We start from the raw sequence: 19,973 nt of genomic DNA on the forward strand, positions 1-19,973 counted from the left end.
TAGAAGGGAGCAAATTTTGAGGTTAGATTGATGGAAGTGTTACATTGTCCTGTAAGAAATAATAAAAGTGGGAGAAGAAAGGGAAAATGAAATTGCCTTTTCTTGTCCATACTTCTCATTCCTGTCCTTCCTCTCTCCAATTTTTCTTGACCCCTTTACATTCTTTGTTTATTACCATGTACAGTCCATTCTCCAGGCTTGTTTTATTCTTGTTAACTGTGGATCACATTGGTTGGGTCATAAGGTTAGGTAGATGTCCAGGGGCACTACCACAGATTTGCTTACAACTATGTTAATTCACCTCTTAATAGCTTAATTTGCCTTAAATTACCCAGCTCTTCTAGACATTTCAAGTCCTAAATCTGAAAAGGTGCACAAATCAGGTTTGGGGTGAGAATACTATGAGGACATTAGAAAAGCATAGAGGAAGAGGGAGAAGTTAATAAAATCTAAAGGGTTTTGGAGACTCCATGAAGTCCAAAAGGGACTCTGCTGTTGATTTCACATTCATTGTACTGAAATACTAATGGGTAGCAGTTTCAAATCCTAAAATAAAGATATCAGAATAGCTTCCTTCACTTGTAGAGCTTCAGATGCTTGGCAGAAGTAGTGAAGTTCTCAAATTTAACAAATGGTCAGGAGTGGCTTTCACTTTCCAGGAATGAGATGGGTCCTTAAACTTAAGGAATAGAAGCATATGTTTTGTTTCCTTCTAATGTTGAGAGTTAATCTTAAACTGATTTTTTTTATTGAACAATAGCCAGTGTGTATATTATATTACATGTAATATCACTTAGTATTTATTATACATGTTAATTTTCTTAATAGGTTAGCGATGCGACTAAGCTAAGGCCAAAGGCAGAATTCTGTTTTGGTAAGTTCTAGTGTATTACACATCTGTCAAATCACTTTTAAAAAATAAATTGAAACCAGCATATATTCTGCAGTTCTGTTATTAGGTACTACCAGTAGTGGCTGCTTTTTCTAAATAGTTTGTTTATATTCCTGATTTCCTTCCTAATAGAAATGGAGAATATTAATTTCTTTTATAAGTGTTCAGTGGCTTCTTAAAATTACAACTTACTGAGCTAAAAGTAATTAGCTGGCAGCTGTTGCTGGGGATATTTTAGGTTTTTTAAACAATAGATAAGCTAATTTAAAGAAGATGGGTGTTTTCAGGGTACCTGGCACAGATAATTCAGCTCTGAAGTCAAGTAGCTGAACTATTTTAATCATATTATAGACAAAAATTATATAGATATTATATTGTAGATACACCATTGTTAATGGTGCCAGCCAAATGTTCACTGGTGTTTTTTAAACTTTTGACTAATAGTTAATGCTATGCTTCATTCTTGTTTCATTCTTATGGCAATTCCTGTGTTGGATAGTAAAGTATTAACTGGAAAGCTTTTGAAAAATCCAATTCACATCTGAGAAATTATCTAGCTTTGTGTAAAATGATATAAACCTGAAGTAGCTGTAACTTCATGAGATAATTTCTGTGACAGTGTTGCATAGAGGAGGAAGATGGAATAATCCAAGTTGAGTATTTAAATTGTCTGATTTCAATTATTCTTTCAGTGCAATTTAATTACTTTCTAATATCTTAACAGTTATGAATGCGGGGATGAGAAAATATTTTCTACAAGCCAATGATCAGCAAGACCTAGTAGAATGGGTAAATGTTCTGAACAAAGCTACCAAAATCACAGTAAGTAGTTTTATTAATTTTTCCACATTTGAGAGTACTAATAATCTTTAAGGAGACACTGTCAAATTGAAATCTAGTCAATCTCAAATTTTACATCTGCTGTGAAGGCTCATTGCTGATTTTTTTTTGGTGGTTTTAAATTTTTTTCTTTCTTTAAAAATTGTTCTCTACCCTTATTGCTAAGCCCCATACAAGAAGAAACTGACTCTACAAGGGAAAGAGGAAAACTAACTGAAGATTTTTTGTTTTTACTTTGAAAATTTGACAAAAATAGATTTTAATTTAATTTTTCAATAGTAGTAGGTGTTGCTTTTTACGGTATTGTAAAAATATTACTGAAGTGTACTTTTTAGTTGATGATTAGTTTTTAAAGTATTTGGTATGTCTTTTTTCTTTCTTTTTTTTTTTTCCTCCTCTATTTTGAAAGAGGTTGGTAAGACCATATTGTACCTTTAACCAATGCAGTTTTTTTTCTGGTCCCTTCTGGTAATTAATTCAGTAATATTCTGAGAAAATAAGCTTTATTACGTAATAGGGGGCTTTGATCTTCAATTGTATCTAATGCAAGCTGCTTGTATATCATGGCATTGTCCTGACTGTGAAGTGTTAATTTAATTTTAAGTTGTTCTCATAGAGGTTGTTGCATATTTGTCTTGCACTGGAACAGCTTGTTACCACATGACAGAAAACACTCACATATACATGTGATCTCTTCATGAAGCAGAGGTTACTTTATCTATTTTCCTTTGTGCAGTTTCAGAGAAGAAACTTCATAAGTGTGCCTCCAAATCAACGCATAAGACTCAGACTGAGCACAGTGCAAGTATTTGTTCTCCAGCTCCAGTTTTCAGTAACTGGCGCCTCTATAGGGTATCTAGGGAAGTGGGATTTCTAAGTGTTGACGTGGCTACTTGATATTGCTAATTTTTTCAGTGGAATTACAAATATATTTGTAAAAATACTTTGTTTCTGCTTCAGATTTGTTACTGTTGCTTTCTATTTAAGGAATAAACTATATCAAAGCAATTTATTAGATGGAATTTTTGATCCTTGTATTTAAAAAAAAACCTGAACAGAAACATTTAGTGATCACACAAAGAAGTACTCTACAGTGTTAGCATTTTAAGAATGGAGTAAATTATGTTCACTTAAAACTTAGTAAGATTTTTTTTCTGTTAAAAGCTGCATGTTCACTAAATGGCTTTTACTAATCGTTGAATACCTCATTGTAGTTCAAAATCAAGGAATTGACTTTGTCACGGGAGATTATAACATGTCAAATTTGCATTTCAAAAGGGCTGAATATGATTGATAAACTTCATTTGCCTACCAAAGAAGCAAATCTGATTGTTTAAATACTGACCATCTATTGTTTGTTTTAGTTTGTTTTAAAGTTATTTCATGAGCAGAATTATGAGATAACACTTAGCCTAAGGAGAAGATTCCAAATATAATATGAAGGCATAAATTGGCATAGTTTTTCATATGTACATAGGTAGTGGCGTTACTTATGGTACTGCTAACATTCTAGGCAGTGTTGAATTTTATTGCATTTTGATTGCTAATTTTTTCAAAATGTAACCTCTGGACATATATTCTGTATGGTTTTGTGCATTCTGTAGTTATCATTACAGATTAGAAATTCCTTTGGCACAGGGAATCAGCATTCCTGACAACAAATTTTAGTGGGTTTACTGTTTCAGTTCAGAGGGGTAGCCGTTTTAGTCCGTATACAGCAAAAACAAGGAGAGTTCTGTAGCACTTTAAAAACTAACAAATTTAATTTCAGCAGGCATAAACTTTCGTGGGCTTCAGCCCGCTTCCTCAGATGCCCATGAAAGCTTATGCCTGCTGAAATTAAATTTGTTAGTCTTTAAAGTGCTACAGAACTCTCCTTGTTTTTGTTTCAGTTCAGGATATCAAGTACCAGTGCAGCTTACCAAATGTAGGGTAAAACTTTGCCGGCTAGGCAGACTTCACTGAGTTTGAATACTCTGTAACATAGGGCTCCTATTGTCCTTTTATGGAGGGAGTGGGGAGTAATTATTTTGTATCAAGGTCACAACACAGGGCCTCAACCAAACCCCATTGAAGTCAGTGGAAAAGTGCTCTCTGACAGGCTTTTGCTCTCTTTAGAGAGATCGTGCACATACACTTCAGTGTGTTGTGTTTAGTAGTTGGAGACTTTTGCTGGCAGTCCTAGTAGGTGGTGCTTCTGTCTACATACCCAGCTCAGGGCATAAAAAGGGCGTCAACTGTCACTTTCTTGATTTCTTTTCACTGCTTTTGTCAAGAGTCAGAGCTCCTTGTAGCTTTGTTAATGGTTAGTCAGCATTTCGGTTATCTTGGCACCACTGTTGCAGCAGGCACTAAATTCCTGATCACTTATCTGCCTCTATACCTTCAAATCCACTGGCCTTTCGGTCTGCAAGAAACTTGATGTGTCCCCCAGTATTGGACTCTCCACTACTGCACCCAGCTCAGTATTCACTGCTGGTTTCTTCAGTGCACTCAACACACTTAGTGCCACCAGTCAGAAGTCCCATTGATGTGATCAGCACTGTCGATGCATTTAGCACCCGCCAGTACTGCTGATGCAGTCAGTGGAACCTTTAATGTTGTCTCTTCTCTCTTTCAGGCTGTTCTGCCAGCAATGGCAGATTCTCCAGCACAGATTGCATTTTCTGCTTTCTGATCATCTTGTCGTACACCATCTCTTGATCCAGGGTGTGTCCCTTACTGATAGCCCTTGGATTCCAATGAGGACAGTCTCTCCATTGCCTGAGGAGTCCTACGTCTCTTCATTGGACTCCGAGCCTGAGGGACAGGTATCGCCTTCACAGTCCTTTAGATCACTGAACTGGCCACAGAGCAGGGACACGGGTTCTAAGGAATGGTCCTTTTATAAGGAAGCCCCCATATAGTGCCCTCCTGTTCAAACAACCCACTGCAGAATACCCTCCTGAGCCTTGCTGGTTGTTGTCTGTCCCAAGGGAGCTTAGGATCCCATCAGTCTCTCTCACGAGAAGATGGCCCTCCTCCAGTTCAAGAACCAGCTGAGCAAGCTTATCAGCCTATCTACCCCATCACAGGATTGGACCCTATTGAGGGAGGAGGAATCATGGAGGAACCCCTGGATGTCCTTCCACATATCTTCTTATCTCCGGATGACACTGTCATACTTTAGTCTACCTCTTTGCCCCCAGAGGATGCCAGGGTCTTTCAGGACCTGATGAGACAAGTTGGCCACTTTGCTGGGAATGCAGATGGAGCTCTTTCAAGAAAATCTACATACCCTCATTTATGTTTTAAAGACCCCAGCTCTGGGAAGAGTTGCCCTTTTAATTAACAAGTCATTGCTGGAACCAGCAAAAACCCACTAACAGACCCTGGCTTCCATACTACCAAGTGCCAAAAGAATGGACAGAGGATATTAAGTCCCTGAGAAGGACACTGATTTGTTTTTTAACTCCTACCAATCCTGACTCTGGTGGTTATGGCAGCTCATGAGTATGCTCCCACCAGTCACATCCTACAGCCACTCCTAAAGACAAGGAGCATAAAACTCTGTCTGTAGGAGAAAGGCTTACTCCACAGAAGTTCTCCAAATAAGGGTTGCCAATTATCAAGCTCCATTGGACAAGTTTAACTTCATTTATTTTTCTGCGATCATTGAGTTTGCGGACAAACTGCCAGAAGGGTATAGGGAACAAATTATGGCTCTAGTCTCTGAAGGTCATCTCATGGCAAGAACTTCACTCAAGGCAGCTATCAATGCAGCAGATACTGTTTCTCGGTCCATGGCCATTGCTATGAGAAGTTTCTCTTGGCACTAGATGTCCAGAATACCAAATGAGCTGCAGAGAACAATCAAGGGCTTGCTGTTTGATGGGGTCTAAACTTTTCTGTTTTAAGAGTGATGCAACCATGCGTACTTGGAAGAATTGTTGGGTGACTTTTTGATTGGTAGGAATCTATCCTTCAGTTACGAAGAGGAAACAGTCCAGGGTTCAACTCTGTTAGACTGCATTTTCAGCAGAGATCTTAAGACTTCTCCAAGAGATAGGACCAGTCGCTGCCAGTCATTGTCATCTGCAAACGGTCCTTCTCAGCAGATATCTACCACCACTAAGCATTCATTTTGACTGCTTACTAGAGGACAGCATACTGATTTCACCACCTACCCCATCCTTTGGAAGACACCTGTTACATTTTTACAGCATTTGGAAGGAAATAATATCAAACAAATGGGTGCTCCAAACAGAAAAGAAGAAATACATTATCCAATTCACCATCCTCACCATCCCTTTTTTTAGGGATCCATCTCACGAGATTGTATTGCTCCAAGAAGTACAGTCTCTTGTGCAGTTGGGAGCAATAGGAGATTCCTTGCCATCACAAAATGGAAGGATTTTATTCACAGTATTTCCTGCTCTCCTCCCCACCCCAAAAAGTTCAGGGGTCTTCTACCCATTTTGGACATCAGGAAGTTGAACTGTTTTATGAAAAAAAATCAAGTTCAAGATGGTTACCCTTGCTTGAGTTATCCCTTCCCTTCAGAGTGGAGATTTGTATGCTGCCCTCGATTTACAGGATTCATACTTCTATGTGGCAATATATCCTGGTCACCATCAATATATCTTGTGGTGCCTCAAGAGTCCAGGTGCAGCACAACATCCTCGTTATCTGGCAGCTTTTTAGTCATCTTGACCTGAAACTGAATTTGGACAAGTCAAACTTGAAGCTGACACAGAGCATTACATTCCTAGGGGCAGACCTTGTTGCTACAGCCACAGTGACCAATGCCAATGGGCAGGTTTCAACCTACTCTCTCTGGTTGAAACCCTACAATCCAACCCAGTCACAACAGAACATTTCTGCCTACAGTTTCTTGGGCATATGGCATCGTGCACTTAAGTGACTGCATGCCAGACTTCACCTCATTATGTGGATTTATGTACCTCCCCAAGTGCTTCAGTCCTTGGACTGGTGGTCGGGACCATGGGACACTTTCAATGGTTTTCTTCTACCATCGGAGACAACCATGACTTTAGCAATGGATACATCAGTGAGCAGTAGGGGTGCTCATCTTAGCATGCTTGAGGGTACAACCTCTGTGGTTATCTCAAGAAGTCTCTCTCAACATAAATGTGCTGGAGCTGTAAGCCATTCAGTGTGCCTTCAATACATTTATGGCCACCATCAAGAATTGGGTAGTGCAAGTGCTTATATACAGTTGCACTGCTATGTTTCATCTCAACAGATCAGGAGATACCAGATCCACTCAGTTGTGTCAGGAAGCCATCTGTTTATGGAACTTGTGCATCAGAAATGGAGTGTCCCTGAAAGCTTTCCATACCCTGGAAGTAAAAAACACTACTGTGGACTTCTCAGCAGGGTTTTTGTAGACCATCATGAGTGGTCTGTCAGAAAGGACATCTTCCTCCAGATCTTCCAGCAGTGGGAATATCTGATAGATTTGTTCACCACCAACCCGAACAACATGTGCAGAAAGTTTTGCTCCAGGGCATGCTATTTGAGCCCCTGGCAATGATGTTGCTATCTCTGCTATCCATGAAAACTGTTTGTTTTCAAGTGGCTGTTACTTTGGCAAGGAAGTTTTCCAACTGTAAGCTCTGCTAGTTGAGACCTCCCACTATGTTTTTATAAAGATAATGTGCCTCTCAGACCACATCTGAAGTTCTTTACTTGAATTGAATCCATCTATTCAGTTTCTAGTATTTTTTCCTAAACCTCATTCTTCCAAAGTAGAGAGAAGACTTCATACTTAAGATGTTTGGCATTCTATTTCAACCCCACTAAGTTGTTCAGAACTTCTAGTAGGCCTTGCATAACTTATGCCAAGAGGGCAAAGGCCAGCCAGTGTTAACTCCGTGTATATCACACAGCATCTTTGACTGTTTCCAGCTTTGCTATGATCTTGCAAAAGGTCTGTCCTCCACTGAGAGTAACAGCTGATTTCACGAGGGCCAAGTCTACTTCATCAGCCTTTCTGAGCAATGTTTCCATAATGTACATATGTACAGTGGTAACATGGTGGGCCGTACATTCCTTTTCCTGACATTATGCTATCACTCAAGCCTCTTTTGACAGTGCCATCTTTGGCAAGTCCACATTGCAGTCTCTGTTCAGCTGACCTGAAAACCCGTCACCTGTAACAGAATTGCTACGTGTCACCTAAGGTGGAATGTATATGTGCACAATTACTTGAAGAAAAAAATGGTTAGTTACCTTTAGTAACTATTCTTCAAGATGTGTTGTGCACATAGGCATTCCATGATCCTCCTGCATCTTTAGTTTATATTGGAACAAGCCATGAGAAGGCTTGAAAGGTGTCTGATGCGTGACTGCCCATGAGGTGATCCCTATTCACGACACCAGGAGGCCCAGCAGTTGAAGGCACAGTGCCATAGGAGGCTTTCTGCAGCTCCAGAGCAAGAAAATAGAATCCTGGATTTTCAGGAATATTTCTTTGCTATCAAGATGTCTATTTCTGCCCCAGGTGAGTGTTTTTTGTTTTTTCTTTTTCTTTTTCCCCCCTGGTTGATGGAATCAAGGAACTTTTCTTGACATAGAGTCTCCATCTGAAACATTTCCGTATTTCACTTGAATCTTTTGAAGTCAAGCATGGCTCGGATACCACTACCTCTCATTCTCGTGCACTTCTGAACAGTGAAGAATATGGAGTAGAAGCCAGAAAACCTTTCTTCTGAGGGAACTCTCTTTATCCAGAGGATGAAATTTCGTTTTGGATCAAACTGCATTTTATGGGTTCATTGGAAATAGGTGACATGATGAAGAATGGATGGGGTGAAGCTCACAGCTTGAGGCAGTATCCTTGGTTCACCATCTCCCAGATCCACTTGTCTATAGTTGATATGAACAATTCTTCTAGGACATGGGAAATTCTGCTTCTTAGGTCTCACCCAGAAATGAATCTGTGGTCTTTGTCACAAAGTGGATTGGGTGAGAGGAGCTGAGATCCCTCTGGACTCTCCCCTTGCCCGCACCTCAGTTCCACTGTTTTCCTTTGGAGAGTCTGAGGTCCCTTTATCTGATTCCTCTGTGAGGATGGAGGTCAGTAGGAGCAGTACTGTCTGAAGGCTGTTATACGTTGTCTCCTGAGGACACCTAGTGGTGAAGGGGGAAACTGCGTGGCTTTTGCAACATTATCAGCCACCATATTTTCCAGCTTTTCTCCAAAGGAGGGAGCATGCAAAGTTGGCCAAGCATAGGACCTGCTTGGAATGGGTATCCACCTTCCAGGATTGGATCCATAGCTGGTGCCTGGCTATTGAGCTGGAAGCCATGACTTAGACTGAAAACTTCATTGCATCCATTGAGGCGCCAGCTACTAATGCTATTGCTAGGGAGATTTTTCTTTAAAATTGAACCAAAGTTGAGGTGCTCTCTCCTTGAGGGCTCTGAGATGTTCTTGAAAAGCAGATAGCTACCAGGGCTGCTGTGAGGGTGGCAGAAGAGACCTCAAAGTTGTGTGAGTGTGTGTGTTGTTTGCAGCCTCGAGAGAATTTTAAAGGGAGAATTTACTCTAGGGAGCCTGTTCAAGTTGAATTTGAATTCTGAAGACAGCCTTTCTCAACATAATCTGGAATTTCTCAGGGCGGGAAAACCTCTGCTGTATTTTTTTGAGTCCAATGGCTTACCTTCCTCAATGGGAAGGAGAAGAGCAGGAAGAAGTCAGAACTTGTATCTCCTGGATTTTCTGTAGGTTTTTTCTTTCCCTTTTGTTTTTATTGGATTTTTTTTACTTTAGGTTTTTAGCTGATTTTGGGGTGTGTTGAGTGTATAGAAGCTCTGCTTTTGCTTTGAGGCATTTTGCAGCTTGCCTGCCTTAGAGCCTGAAGCACTCTCGAGAGATCTGCCTGGATCCTTCCCCCACTCGGAGCCATTCTCTCATCAGAGTCCTCTTGGTCAAATTGAGAGGGAAGGGCAGAAGCCCTGGTTCTTTCCCCAGGGCTCTCAGGACCCACTTTAAGACTTGAGGTGAGGGGGAGTTGGTTGGACTTATGGCCCTTTCTTCTTTTTTTCTCAGGGGGTCACCTGGCACTTTCCCTGAACTGACTGACTGAGGTCCTTCTTGTTTTTGGAGCCTCTCCCTACTCGGCACTGCAGTTCTCAGTTCATTTTTCCCATGGGGTTGCAGCTGCTTTGGTGGAAAGGACACCCCACCAGTCCTTCCTACTTGTAGCTCCAGGACCTACTAGCATTAGGGTCAGTTGTCTAGGTGTGGGCCGGGGCACAACTCACTATCTATCGAGCCTCACAAATAGAGCACCACTTGGCTTTGACGTGGTGCTTTCTTGGCTGCTCTGCCATGCGTGAATGGGGCAGAGGAGCAGGCAGGGAGATGCTGCAGCAGAGGCTTGGGGTGGGTTAAACCACCAGTGTGTTAACTGACCCAGGGAGGGAGGAGTAAGCTGAAAAGAAGAAACTGCTCACTACTGCCCAAGTTGAAAAGGAAAAAATAAAAAAAGGAAATAATGAATGATGGCGAGAGCAATTGAACAGCCTGCTGCTGCGTAGGCAAAAAAATCTGTTGGCAAGGGGGAGCAGAGGGGCAATTATCAGAATGCATGGCTCCAAAATGCTAATCCACCTATGTGAGGTGCAGCGTGGAGGGGAGCAGCCCAGGCATCCAGAATTGCAGGGGAAGCTGGGCTGCAGAATCAATTTTTTTTTCTGTTAGATTAAAGCGTGGACTGTAGTTAAGACCCCCACATACAGAACTTAGGTCCAACTTGCTGCAACGTACTTGGATTCTGCAACTTTCTGATGTGACACTGGTAATTCTGCAACAGGTTTTCAGTTTTTTAAAAAATAAACTTTTTAATAAGTTCAAGACAAAATGAATATAAACTATACAGTAACCCATTTTTATTTAAATCAATGTTTATGCTGTCTCTGTTTTCAATTTCTGATTCTAATATGCCATAACGATATATTAATCCTAAGAGATAACCCTGATATTGAGAGTGGAGCTGGGAATTTTGGCAGTACAATGGGTATAATTGGAGTTCTTCATATCTGAAGAGCTGTTGGAGGAATTGGGATAAAGGAGACAGCCCACCTCTCTCTAAGATGTTTAAGGTTACCTGAAAGTTCAGGGAAGGCAACATTACATTGGTTTACTTTATATTTAGTTCATGTCAGGAAATCTTTTTCTGCACAAGCATAAGTACATGAAACATTTTCGAAAATGAAAGTTTAGGTTTTGGAGCATTGTTCAGTGGCAAAGGATTCTGTGGAAAATTCTTCAGCTGCAGTCACAGAATGCATCCTGGCTTGTGAGAGAGGATGCAGAAAGGAGAGAGAGCAGACTTAGCATTTTATAGGAAGACCATGTGACGTAAAGGAGGGTATAAAACATACTGCTTGTGCATACTTCCAATCTTTTTTCTCAATTCTTGAGTTCTGCTCATGTGGTTTATGAGCAATGAAAGAATTGAATATATGGGGACAGATTTTTGTAGTATCCAGTTTTGACTGGGTGCAATGTGTAGTGGAGTGCTATAGAGGAACCAGTTACAATCTCTGAGGCTGATTCCAAGACTGCTCTAAACTACTCTGGCCAGCTATGGCCATTATGCCAATCATGAAACCTAGAGTGCGGTAACTTTGAGGACTTTACTCGACCCCTTTGTGGTACAGGACCTGGCTATTTTGAGTGTCCCCAGCCAAAAAGAGATTCATAGGCATTACAACTCCATGAACCTCCAGACTAGAACAAAGAAACTGGACCTTAAACAAATCTGGCCCACAATTTTGCACCATCTATTTTAATGATATTTCTATTGAAATATTTTTCTTAGAAGAAAAATGTCTATCTTCTCTAAGGCATCTCTAAAATCAACAACATATTGCCATGTTGTCTTAAAATTTCCAAATACAAAATTTAGAGCTAGTACCAGAGGAGTCAAGGGGAATTTCGTCCCTCAGATGAGGGGTCCAATGACATAGGTCTGATACAGAATTGAAGAAAACTGAATGTATGTTCTTGTTACTCAGATGTTAAACCTCCCGTCACTTGAACAGAGTTGAAATGAATTTTAACCTTAATTCTGATTGTAAATTACGTTTGCGAACTTCATGAAATTATTTAAAATTGTCTGTTAAAATCTTGAAAATATGAACCCTAACTGAACTAAGTTCAGAAATGCCCTTAATGGAACATAATCCAATTAATCAAGATTTGTAGGAGGCTTGTCTAATTGTAGCAACTAGATTGATACAAAGGTTATACTCTAACCTTTTTCTATAGCATAGTCATTTAATATAAAACCTTCAGACTTCACACTTATTACTCAGATTATTGCACTTTAATGTGCCTCAGTTAAATCCTTTTTGTTAAACTAACAAACTTTAATCTAGAATGACAGTCTGTGCCTCCTAAGTTTCTTCTGTTTTTTGTGTATTTTATAGTGTGCTTTAGGAGTACAGCTAGCAAAAGAAGTAAGCATATTCCTAATTAGTGCTGTTTTATCCAGATTAATTCAGATGTACTTTCTGCAATCAAACTCCCCTACGTATGCTGTTATGGCTCTTGGAAACTTTATCATCCACTTGTCAATAGATTATTTCCAGTACTCAAATATCAGAGCCACTCAAAAGTAGTAGTTGTCTCTTCCCATAGCATTTGTGTTTACAAGCAAAAGCTGTCCTAACTGAGACTTTGATTAGATTAAGAAATGTAAACCTCATAAACAAGATACTTCCTCTTCTGAAGAAAAGAAAAAAGTTGCTGCCTTGATAATATTCCAGACCTAGATATACAATATTCAAACTAATAGATCAGCCAGGCATCTGATATTTTTAGACTGCTCTGCCTTTCCTAAATAGGACCTTCTTGACCCTTGTTTTTCGGTTCTGGTTTGTTTGAACGCACGCTTGTCCAAGTTATAAAGATATTATCTTTTGGAACAGGATGCATTTGTACTTCTCCCAAAGATAAAAAACCACTTGGTTTTCAGATGTGACATAAACTCAAGAACAGGCAGAACCAAGCTCCGGAAGAGCCTGCACCTTTAGCTCAGCTTTAGAGGATTGACCTATTCCAAGGTGTTCAAATATTAAAAATCCTTTGGAAATAATGGATCTTGATGTGAGACTTTGCAAGAAGCCTTATTGTCAGATGCTTGTTGGAAACAGCTCAATTGCTGAGGTGCCATTGTGGCTACAGCTCCTGCTGAGCCACAAGGAGCACAGTCAAACAAGATAGAGGACAGGGAATAGCTGCTTCTTCTAATTATCATAATAATAATAATAATAAATGGATGCTTATTTTGCAACCATTGATGACTTGATTTTGTGTGAGGTAACAAAGCTCTCTAAAGATTTTTGGGAAGTGGGGCTGGGGCAGACAGTTTAGAACATTTTTGCTTTCAACAAACTGGGATAAACATATCCGTTTTCAAATATGGCTAAGGTGGAATGTTTTTACTGCTTTTACTTCACGTATTTCTCAAAAGGTATTACCTGAACATTTTGTTTTACCAGATAATCCTATTTTGCCAAGGTTGGGTGTCAGTTTTAGACACAATTACAGGTTGTTCCTAAAAGTTATTTCCCTCAGCACTCGTTGCTTATGTTTTGGAAAGTACTAGATCTCCTATTTTCTTTCTTTGGTGCTGCTGTGGTACAGTGATCTACCCCACCAGCACTCATAGCAAATGAAAAGGTAAGTAATATTACTCAGTGTAGTCCCTTTCTCCTTTTGTGTAGCTCCTATAGCACACTTCATCCTTTTCCCCCCTTCCTTGATGAAATAGCTCACCCTGAAGCAAAAAATTAGCACTAATGTCCAGAGATTTCTTCATAGTAGTGTATCAAGTTGAGTAACTTGCATAAGTTGCATACAGATCCTCCAATGTGTCTTAAATTGCAGTGGAATACTAATCTTTGGATTCCATTGTCCAACTCTTTGCAATTTGCATACTTCCCACCTTCAAAATTCCATGTTAATGATTATTTGCCATTGTGTTTTGTAGCCCTGAGAATTTTGTATTGAAGTATAAACCTGTATCTTGTCATTCAATAAAGCATTTTTTTCACATTGCTTCAGATATTAAACTTAAAGCAAAGTTTCAGTGTAGTTCATATTGTTTCATAATACTTAAATATCTTTGTGCTAAGCATTGAAATTTGGGTGAGAAGGCTGCAACAAGCAGCAATGACATTTGTCAAACATCTACACTGTGGCTTTGTATGAATAGTAATTCTTTGCATTATAGTAGTACCTAGACACCAACTAAGTTTGTGGCATCAGTGTACTACACACTGTTCAGACATGTACCAAGCATCCTAGCTCCGAAGAGCTTAATGTCAAAATATATAAAACTGAATAAAGGTGAGAGGAAGAGAGTACTGTTTCTATTTACAGATGAGAAATTATGGCACAGAGAAACTGACTTGCTGAAGATTAGGTAGGGAATTTGTGGCAGAGCTGGAAAGTGAACCCAGTTTTCCTTACAAGTGTCTTAACCACAGATCAGTTTTCTTCTGATGTCTAACACATATCTGTTGCAAACAGTTACTTATTGAGATATTTCCATTTGTTTAGAATTAAAAATCAGTTGTAGAAATCCTGCTGGAGACTGAATGTGAGTGCTTGAATAATAATTGAAGCTTTTTAGGTACTTAAGATTGGGGATTACTAGCTTTATTCTTAGTCTTAAAATAGAGGAAAACTTTTCAAATTATTCATCATGTCTGACTTCTCAGGTACCAAAGCAGTCTGATCTGCTGTGTCAATCTGATAACCTAAATCGCCAAGTTGAAAATCCGGGTGGAAAGAAACAAGTGTCTTACAGAACAGAAATTGTTGGTGGTGTTCCCATCATTACACCTACTCAGGTAATAGTTTCATAACAAATAAGGAAGTTTTTTTTTTTTTTAGTGGAAGAGTTGTGTTATGTGTCTATCTTGTCATGATACTGTGACATACATTTATTTTATCAATAATAAATTTGTCAATCCATCCATCCTCATCCAAAACACTCATACTCTCTCATAAGCTTGCTTTTAAAATTATTTACCTGATATGGTATCTAGGTGTCCCTTCAGCTGTTTTACTTTCTGTGACTGTATAAAAGATTACACTTTTAAGTGTTGACTTCTGCCGCCAAGAATTAGACTCCTATATGAGTTTGAAATTCTTGGCATGAAATGCGTTTCTGGCATTGGTACTATCAAAGTTTTTCAATTAGTTGATTACTGAATTTAACTGGTATAATTGTTTTTGCATTTTTAGTGGAGAAAGGAAAGATACTGAATGGCTCAGCAAGCCAAGATTTTTTTTAAATGGTGTGCTCAAATTCTAGTGAGCTTGACACCCTGTGTACTATCTTATCCTCTTAGGTGACATTGGGGGACTGGTTGTTCTGAAGACTTGCCTGACTGGTCCAAATCATAGTTTTGGAACTGTCTAGACTGCACCTAAATTAAGTCACACCATGGATTTACTTTTTTAAAAAGAAGTAAACATTTTGTTTCTTATGTCTTCAACATACTATTTTTAATTGCTTTATCTGTTTTTAGTAGTCCTGCTTTAATGTGTTCATAATCTGTTTTCAAACTGTAGTTTTGAGGAGTGCCTGGAGTTCTCCAGCAGTCCTTATGTAGATATTTGTCTCATCGATATTACTGCTGTATTGCAGTGTCAAATGCTTTGATATTTCTAAACAAATCAGAGATGGGGTTTCTGGGAACATAGGATAAATATTTAGGGAACCAAATACTCTTTTTATTTTCAGGGCTTTGTAGCAAATGCTGAACATCCTGAACTTTTCTCTGCTTTATTCTAGAAAGAAGAACTAAATGAATGTGGGGAAGGAGGTGACAGAAATTACTTGAAACGGTCACAAAGTCACCTTCCTTACTTCACTGCTAAACCTCCACCAGACAATGCTATTATCAAAGCTGGCTACTGTGTTAAACAAGGAGCAGTGGTAAGTGATGGGAGAATAATGCATTCCTCTGGACAAGAATAGAGACCCAAAAGTTACTAGTTGCTTTCCATATTATACTAAGATCAATTGATACAGATTTTTGGTTTTTACCAAGTGACATTAATGTTGTTAAAATATTGAGGGTAATTTAGAATTTTATCAAATGGGTGATTCTCCAGTAGTAGTAGGTGTTTTATCTCTGTATTGGTATTCTTTTGAACTTTTGTGTTTTTGGTGCTTCTGCATGTTTTTGTATAAGTTAAAATTTGAAACCTTTTGGAGAGGAAAATATTGCTGCACATGGGTTTTAGGCTAAGCTGAAAGTATGTAGGTAAGGGATGCTCTTTGGCATGAGCATGTGTGCAGCTATCTTTTTGTAGTGAAAAGGTGTACAGAAGTTATCTGGACTGAAGCAAGGGTTTACTGCCTGCACAATTTGTAAGGTGTGAAGTAGTTAGGGAAAGTTTTTGGGCATTCTCTGTGGTTTAGAGCAAAAATTGTGCAATTCTAAAGGTGTACCGGAGAAACCGTGCAAGATTAAGGTATTTACATGTGCTATCTTCAAAGCTCTGAAGACTCACTACATTGAAATCTGGGAGTATGAAACTTTATCAGAAGCAGGAAGTCTGCCAAACAGGCAGTAAGGCAGTAGGACAACCAAAGAAGACAAGGCCATTGCAGGAAAAACTAAATTAATTAATTCCGTCAGTCTTCACTGCAGAGGATGTGGCGGAGATGCCCATGTGAGAGCTACCTTTTTTGGGTGACAAATCTGAAGTACAGTCCCAATTGATGTGTCAATAGAAAATGTTTTAAGACCAATTGATTTAAACAAACACTTAAGAAGTCGTCAGAACCAGATGGTATTCACCCAAGAAATCTGATGGAACTCAAATATGAACTTGTAAATCTACTAATTGTGGTATATAACCTAGTGCAGAAACAAGCCTCTGTACCAGATGACTGTAAGGCAGTTAATATGATGCTGATGCTGAAAAAGGAAACATTGGTGTTTGAAAAAGGCAAAAATCAACAATGGTGATTACAGATCTGTGAGTCTAACTTCAATAACAGGCAAATTGGTAGAAACTATGGTAAAGAACAAAATTGTCAGACACATAAACTCAATTTGTTGGGGGAAGTTATGTAACATAATATTTTGTTTAGAGTTACAAACATTTCAGAGTTACAAGTAGTCTTCATTCCCGAGGTGTTCATAACTCTGAGGTTCTACTGCATGTGAGTTCAAAACTGATTGATTGTAAAGGGTTACAAAGGGATCTGACAAGACTGGGAGACTGGGCAACAAAATGGCGGATGGAATTTAGTGTTGATAAGTGCAAAGTAATGCATGTTGGGAAAAATAATCCCAACTTCACATATATAATGTTGGATTCTAAATTGGTTGTTACCACTCAGGTAAGGGATTTTAGAGTTACCGTGGATAGTTCTCAGAAAACTTCAGCTCAATGTGCAGCAGTGCTTAAAAGGATAACAATGTTGGGGACTATTTGGAAAGGGATAAAAAATAAGATTCATACCTTGAATACTATGTCCAGTTCTAGTTGTTCCATCGCAAAATGGATATAGTGGAACTGGAAAAGTTTCAGAGAAGGGCAACAAAGTGGATCCAGGGTCTGGAATGATTTCTGTTCAAAGAGAGACTGAAAAGATTAGAGCTATTCAACTTAAAAAAGAAATGACTAAAGGGGAATATGATAGAGGTCTATAAAACATGAATGGAGTGGAAAAAGTGAATAGAGAAATGTTTTTTCCCACAATATAAAAAACTAGAGATCACCCAATGAAATGAATACGCAACAGGTTTAATACAAACAAGAGGAACCAATTGCAGTGGGATGATGTGATGGCCAAATGGATAACTGGGTTAAAAAAAGAATTAGATAAGTTCATGGAGGACTGGGCCATCAATGTCTATTAAATAAGATGGTCATGGATGCAGCCCCATGCCCAGGGCAACCTTAAATCTCTGACTGCCAGAAGCTGGGAGGGAAGGACAGGGTTGGATCATTCCAATTGCCCTGTTCAGTTCACTCCCTCTGAAACTCTGGTATTGGCTGATGTTGGAGACAGGATAGTGAGCTAGATGGACCATTGGTTTGAGCCAGTGTGGCTGTTCTTATGAACTTATGTCATGTTCCTACTTTTTATTTCAGGACACTGAAGAAATGCCACCTACAAATAAGTTAAAATGATGCCTGGGTTGCATGCTTAAACTCAAATCAGAATGTCAATTTAGTTGCGTGAAAACCTTAAATCTGCTTTTGTTAGCATTGTTAGCATTTACATTATCTTGTTTCTCAAATGCCATGTAGAAAACTGATTTTCTCACCTGAGATGTGTGAGCATCTTGGACTCTGACATAAAGCAGGAATACTGTGTACATTAGACTGATGTAACATGAAAAGTGTTCAATTAACTATACAACACAGTCCATATTAGGTGTGCAACTTACAGTAATAGTAAAAAAATGTTGATTTATAGGCTGCACAAATTCATGGCTAAATTGCCTTTGTAGTACATGAGTACTGGCAAAATTATTCAGATATGAGATTACACCATTTAAGCAGTCTAAGGAAAAAATATACTAAGCCATTATCACATTGAGATTAGTGGAAGGATAATTTTTTTTTTTAAATAGTTATAAGTTACATGTGTACTTAGGGCTGTAGAAAAAAAGTATGTCAATCTGAGAACTATTATGAGATTGCATGGCTTTAAGGTTGTATAATGCATATGAACCTGGGGTAGTGTTGAGTGTCCATTTACTCTTGTTTCCAGTAACTTTTTTTTCAAGTGACTTTCTGAAGGCTGGTCTATGGCTTTTGAGCACTGTTTCCCAAGAGACCATTACTCAAGTCCTGGTTTTCCACTTCTCTGAGAGAGAAAGATGCACTACAAAAGTGAATTCTCAATGACAATGTTGACCTCTGAAGTCACTATTGTACATTCTACTGCTTCTGGAAGGATGTTGTGACCAGTATGAGGTCTTGTGATGAGTGAGGTGGTCTATTGGACTTCGGTATGGAATGACAGAATACATAGCACAGGAAATAAGCATTTGAGTCTGCTGCAGGAAATGCTACTGAAGAGACATATGTGAAATGATAGTGTTCCAATCTCAGTTTGTAAACTAGCTTCCATTTTGCTTTAATATTGGTGCACTACACAGAAAATGTTTTCTTTTGGTGACCAGCAACTCTCCCCATGTTAAAGTGTGTATGGCTTGGTTTTTAATTTCAACAGTTCTACAAAATATAAAGCTCCTGAGCAAGTAACATAACTTTTTTTTTGTTTTATTTGGAGGGAATGGATAGTTGGGGAAGAGGGGGATTAACCTCTTGGAACCACATCTGATTTGCAGGGAAGGTAGCGGTTAACAGCTCTGAAGGTGACCTGTAGGATCTGATGGGATCCTCCACTTGTTTGCCCCCTCCTTCAGACCCTGCAGAGGCTGAAAGGATTGGGGAACTGGGGAATGCTCCAAAAGCCAATAACCACCCTTCTTTATATAGAGGAGGGGAACTTCTAATCTTGTGTTCCCTCCTTCTGGCAATTTACTCTAGGGACTGGGGGAGAAGCAGGGTGGATGTCAATGGCTGAATTGGGAAGCAGAAAGGGAATGGGAACGCACAGACTTGTTTGATTCTTTTGCTACCAGCCCACTTCCTTCAATCAATTCATTCCCTTCTTCCTTCTCCAACTCTGTCCAGTTATTGCTTCAGCTCCTTATCTTGACTTACTGCTCATGTCTTTGCTGGGCTTTGCTCAATTCACACAACCCAAGTCCTATCAGCAGCTTCCCCTCCTGGTCACAGTGCTGGTTAGGAATCTCCTCCCCAATACAATGATTGGGGGCCTTTTGGTTTAAGAACATCACTCAGCACCCTTTGTTCCCCATGTCTTCCCCCACCTCAACCCCTTCTTCCAGTAGTTCCTCTCAGGTGGCAGATTGCATCAGCTACTAATCATCCTACTCAGAGCTGGTAGTTACCATTTCCTTGCAAATGGGGCTTAGCCCCAATGTCATTGGGCTGCAAGCCTTGACCCATGGGAGTAAAAGAAGAAAAAATTAAATAAAACGTTTTACACTTCCCCAAGTAAAAATCTGGGTAGTAGAACTAAGCTTTCAGAAGCCACAGTGAGTGGTTCCAAAAGAGTTGAACCTAGTTCTTTTGCATAAAAAGGGTGTGAGAGTGATTCTAGGGAGTTGTTGGTGAAAGAGACAAGTTTTTAAGCTTACACAGAGATTT

At 39.3% G+C, this 19,973-nt stretch overlaps 1 protein-coding gene across 6 annotated transcripts in view; it reads left to right on the forward strand.

Moving 5' to 3' along the window:
- Positions 1–19,973, forward strand: part of PLEKHA1 (pleckstrin homology domain containing A1) — a 72,252-nt gene that overhangs the window by 28,409 nt on the left and 23,870 nt on the right. For all 6 annotated transcript variants that reach the window (XR_010922192.1, XR_010922191.1, XM_067561356.1 and 3 more), the window contains exons 4-7: positions 829–874; positions 1,617–1,714; positions 14,474–14,605; positions 15,556–15,699. Coding sequence is in view for 4 of the 6 variants with exons in the window: in XM_067561356.1 (XP_067417457.1) it covers positions 829–874; positions 1,617–1,714; positions 14,474–14,605; positions 15,556–15,699 (420 nt within the window). In the remaining 2 variants the exon portion in view is untranslated. The remainder of the gene's footprint in view (positions 1–828; positions 875–1,616; positions 1,715–14,473; positions 14,606–15,555; positions 15,700–19,973) is intronic.

The sequence above is a fragment of the Emydura macquarii genome, unplaced genomic scaffold (genome assembly GCF_026122565.2).
Source record: "Emydura macquarii macquarii isolate MOO-44397 ecotype Brisbane River unplaced genomic scaffold, CSIRO-AGI_Emac_v2 contig_2372, whole genome shotgun sequence".
Classification (NCBI taxonomy): Eukaryota; Metazoa; Chordata; order Testudines; family Chelidae; genus Emydura; species Emydura macquarii.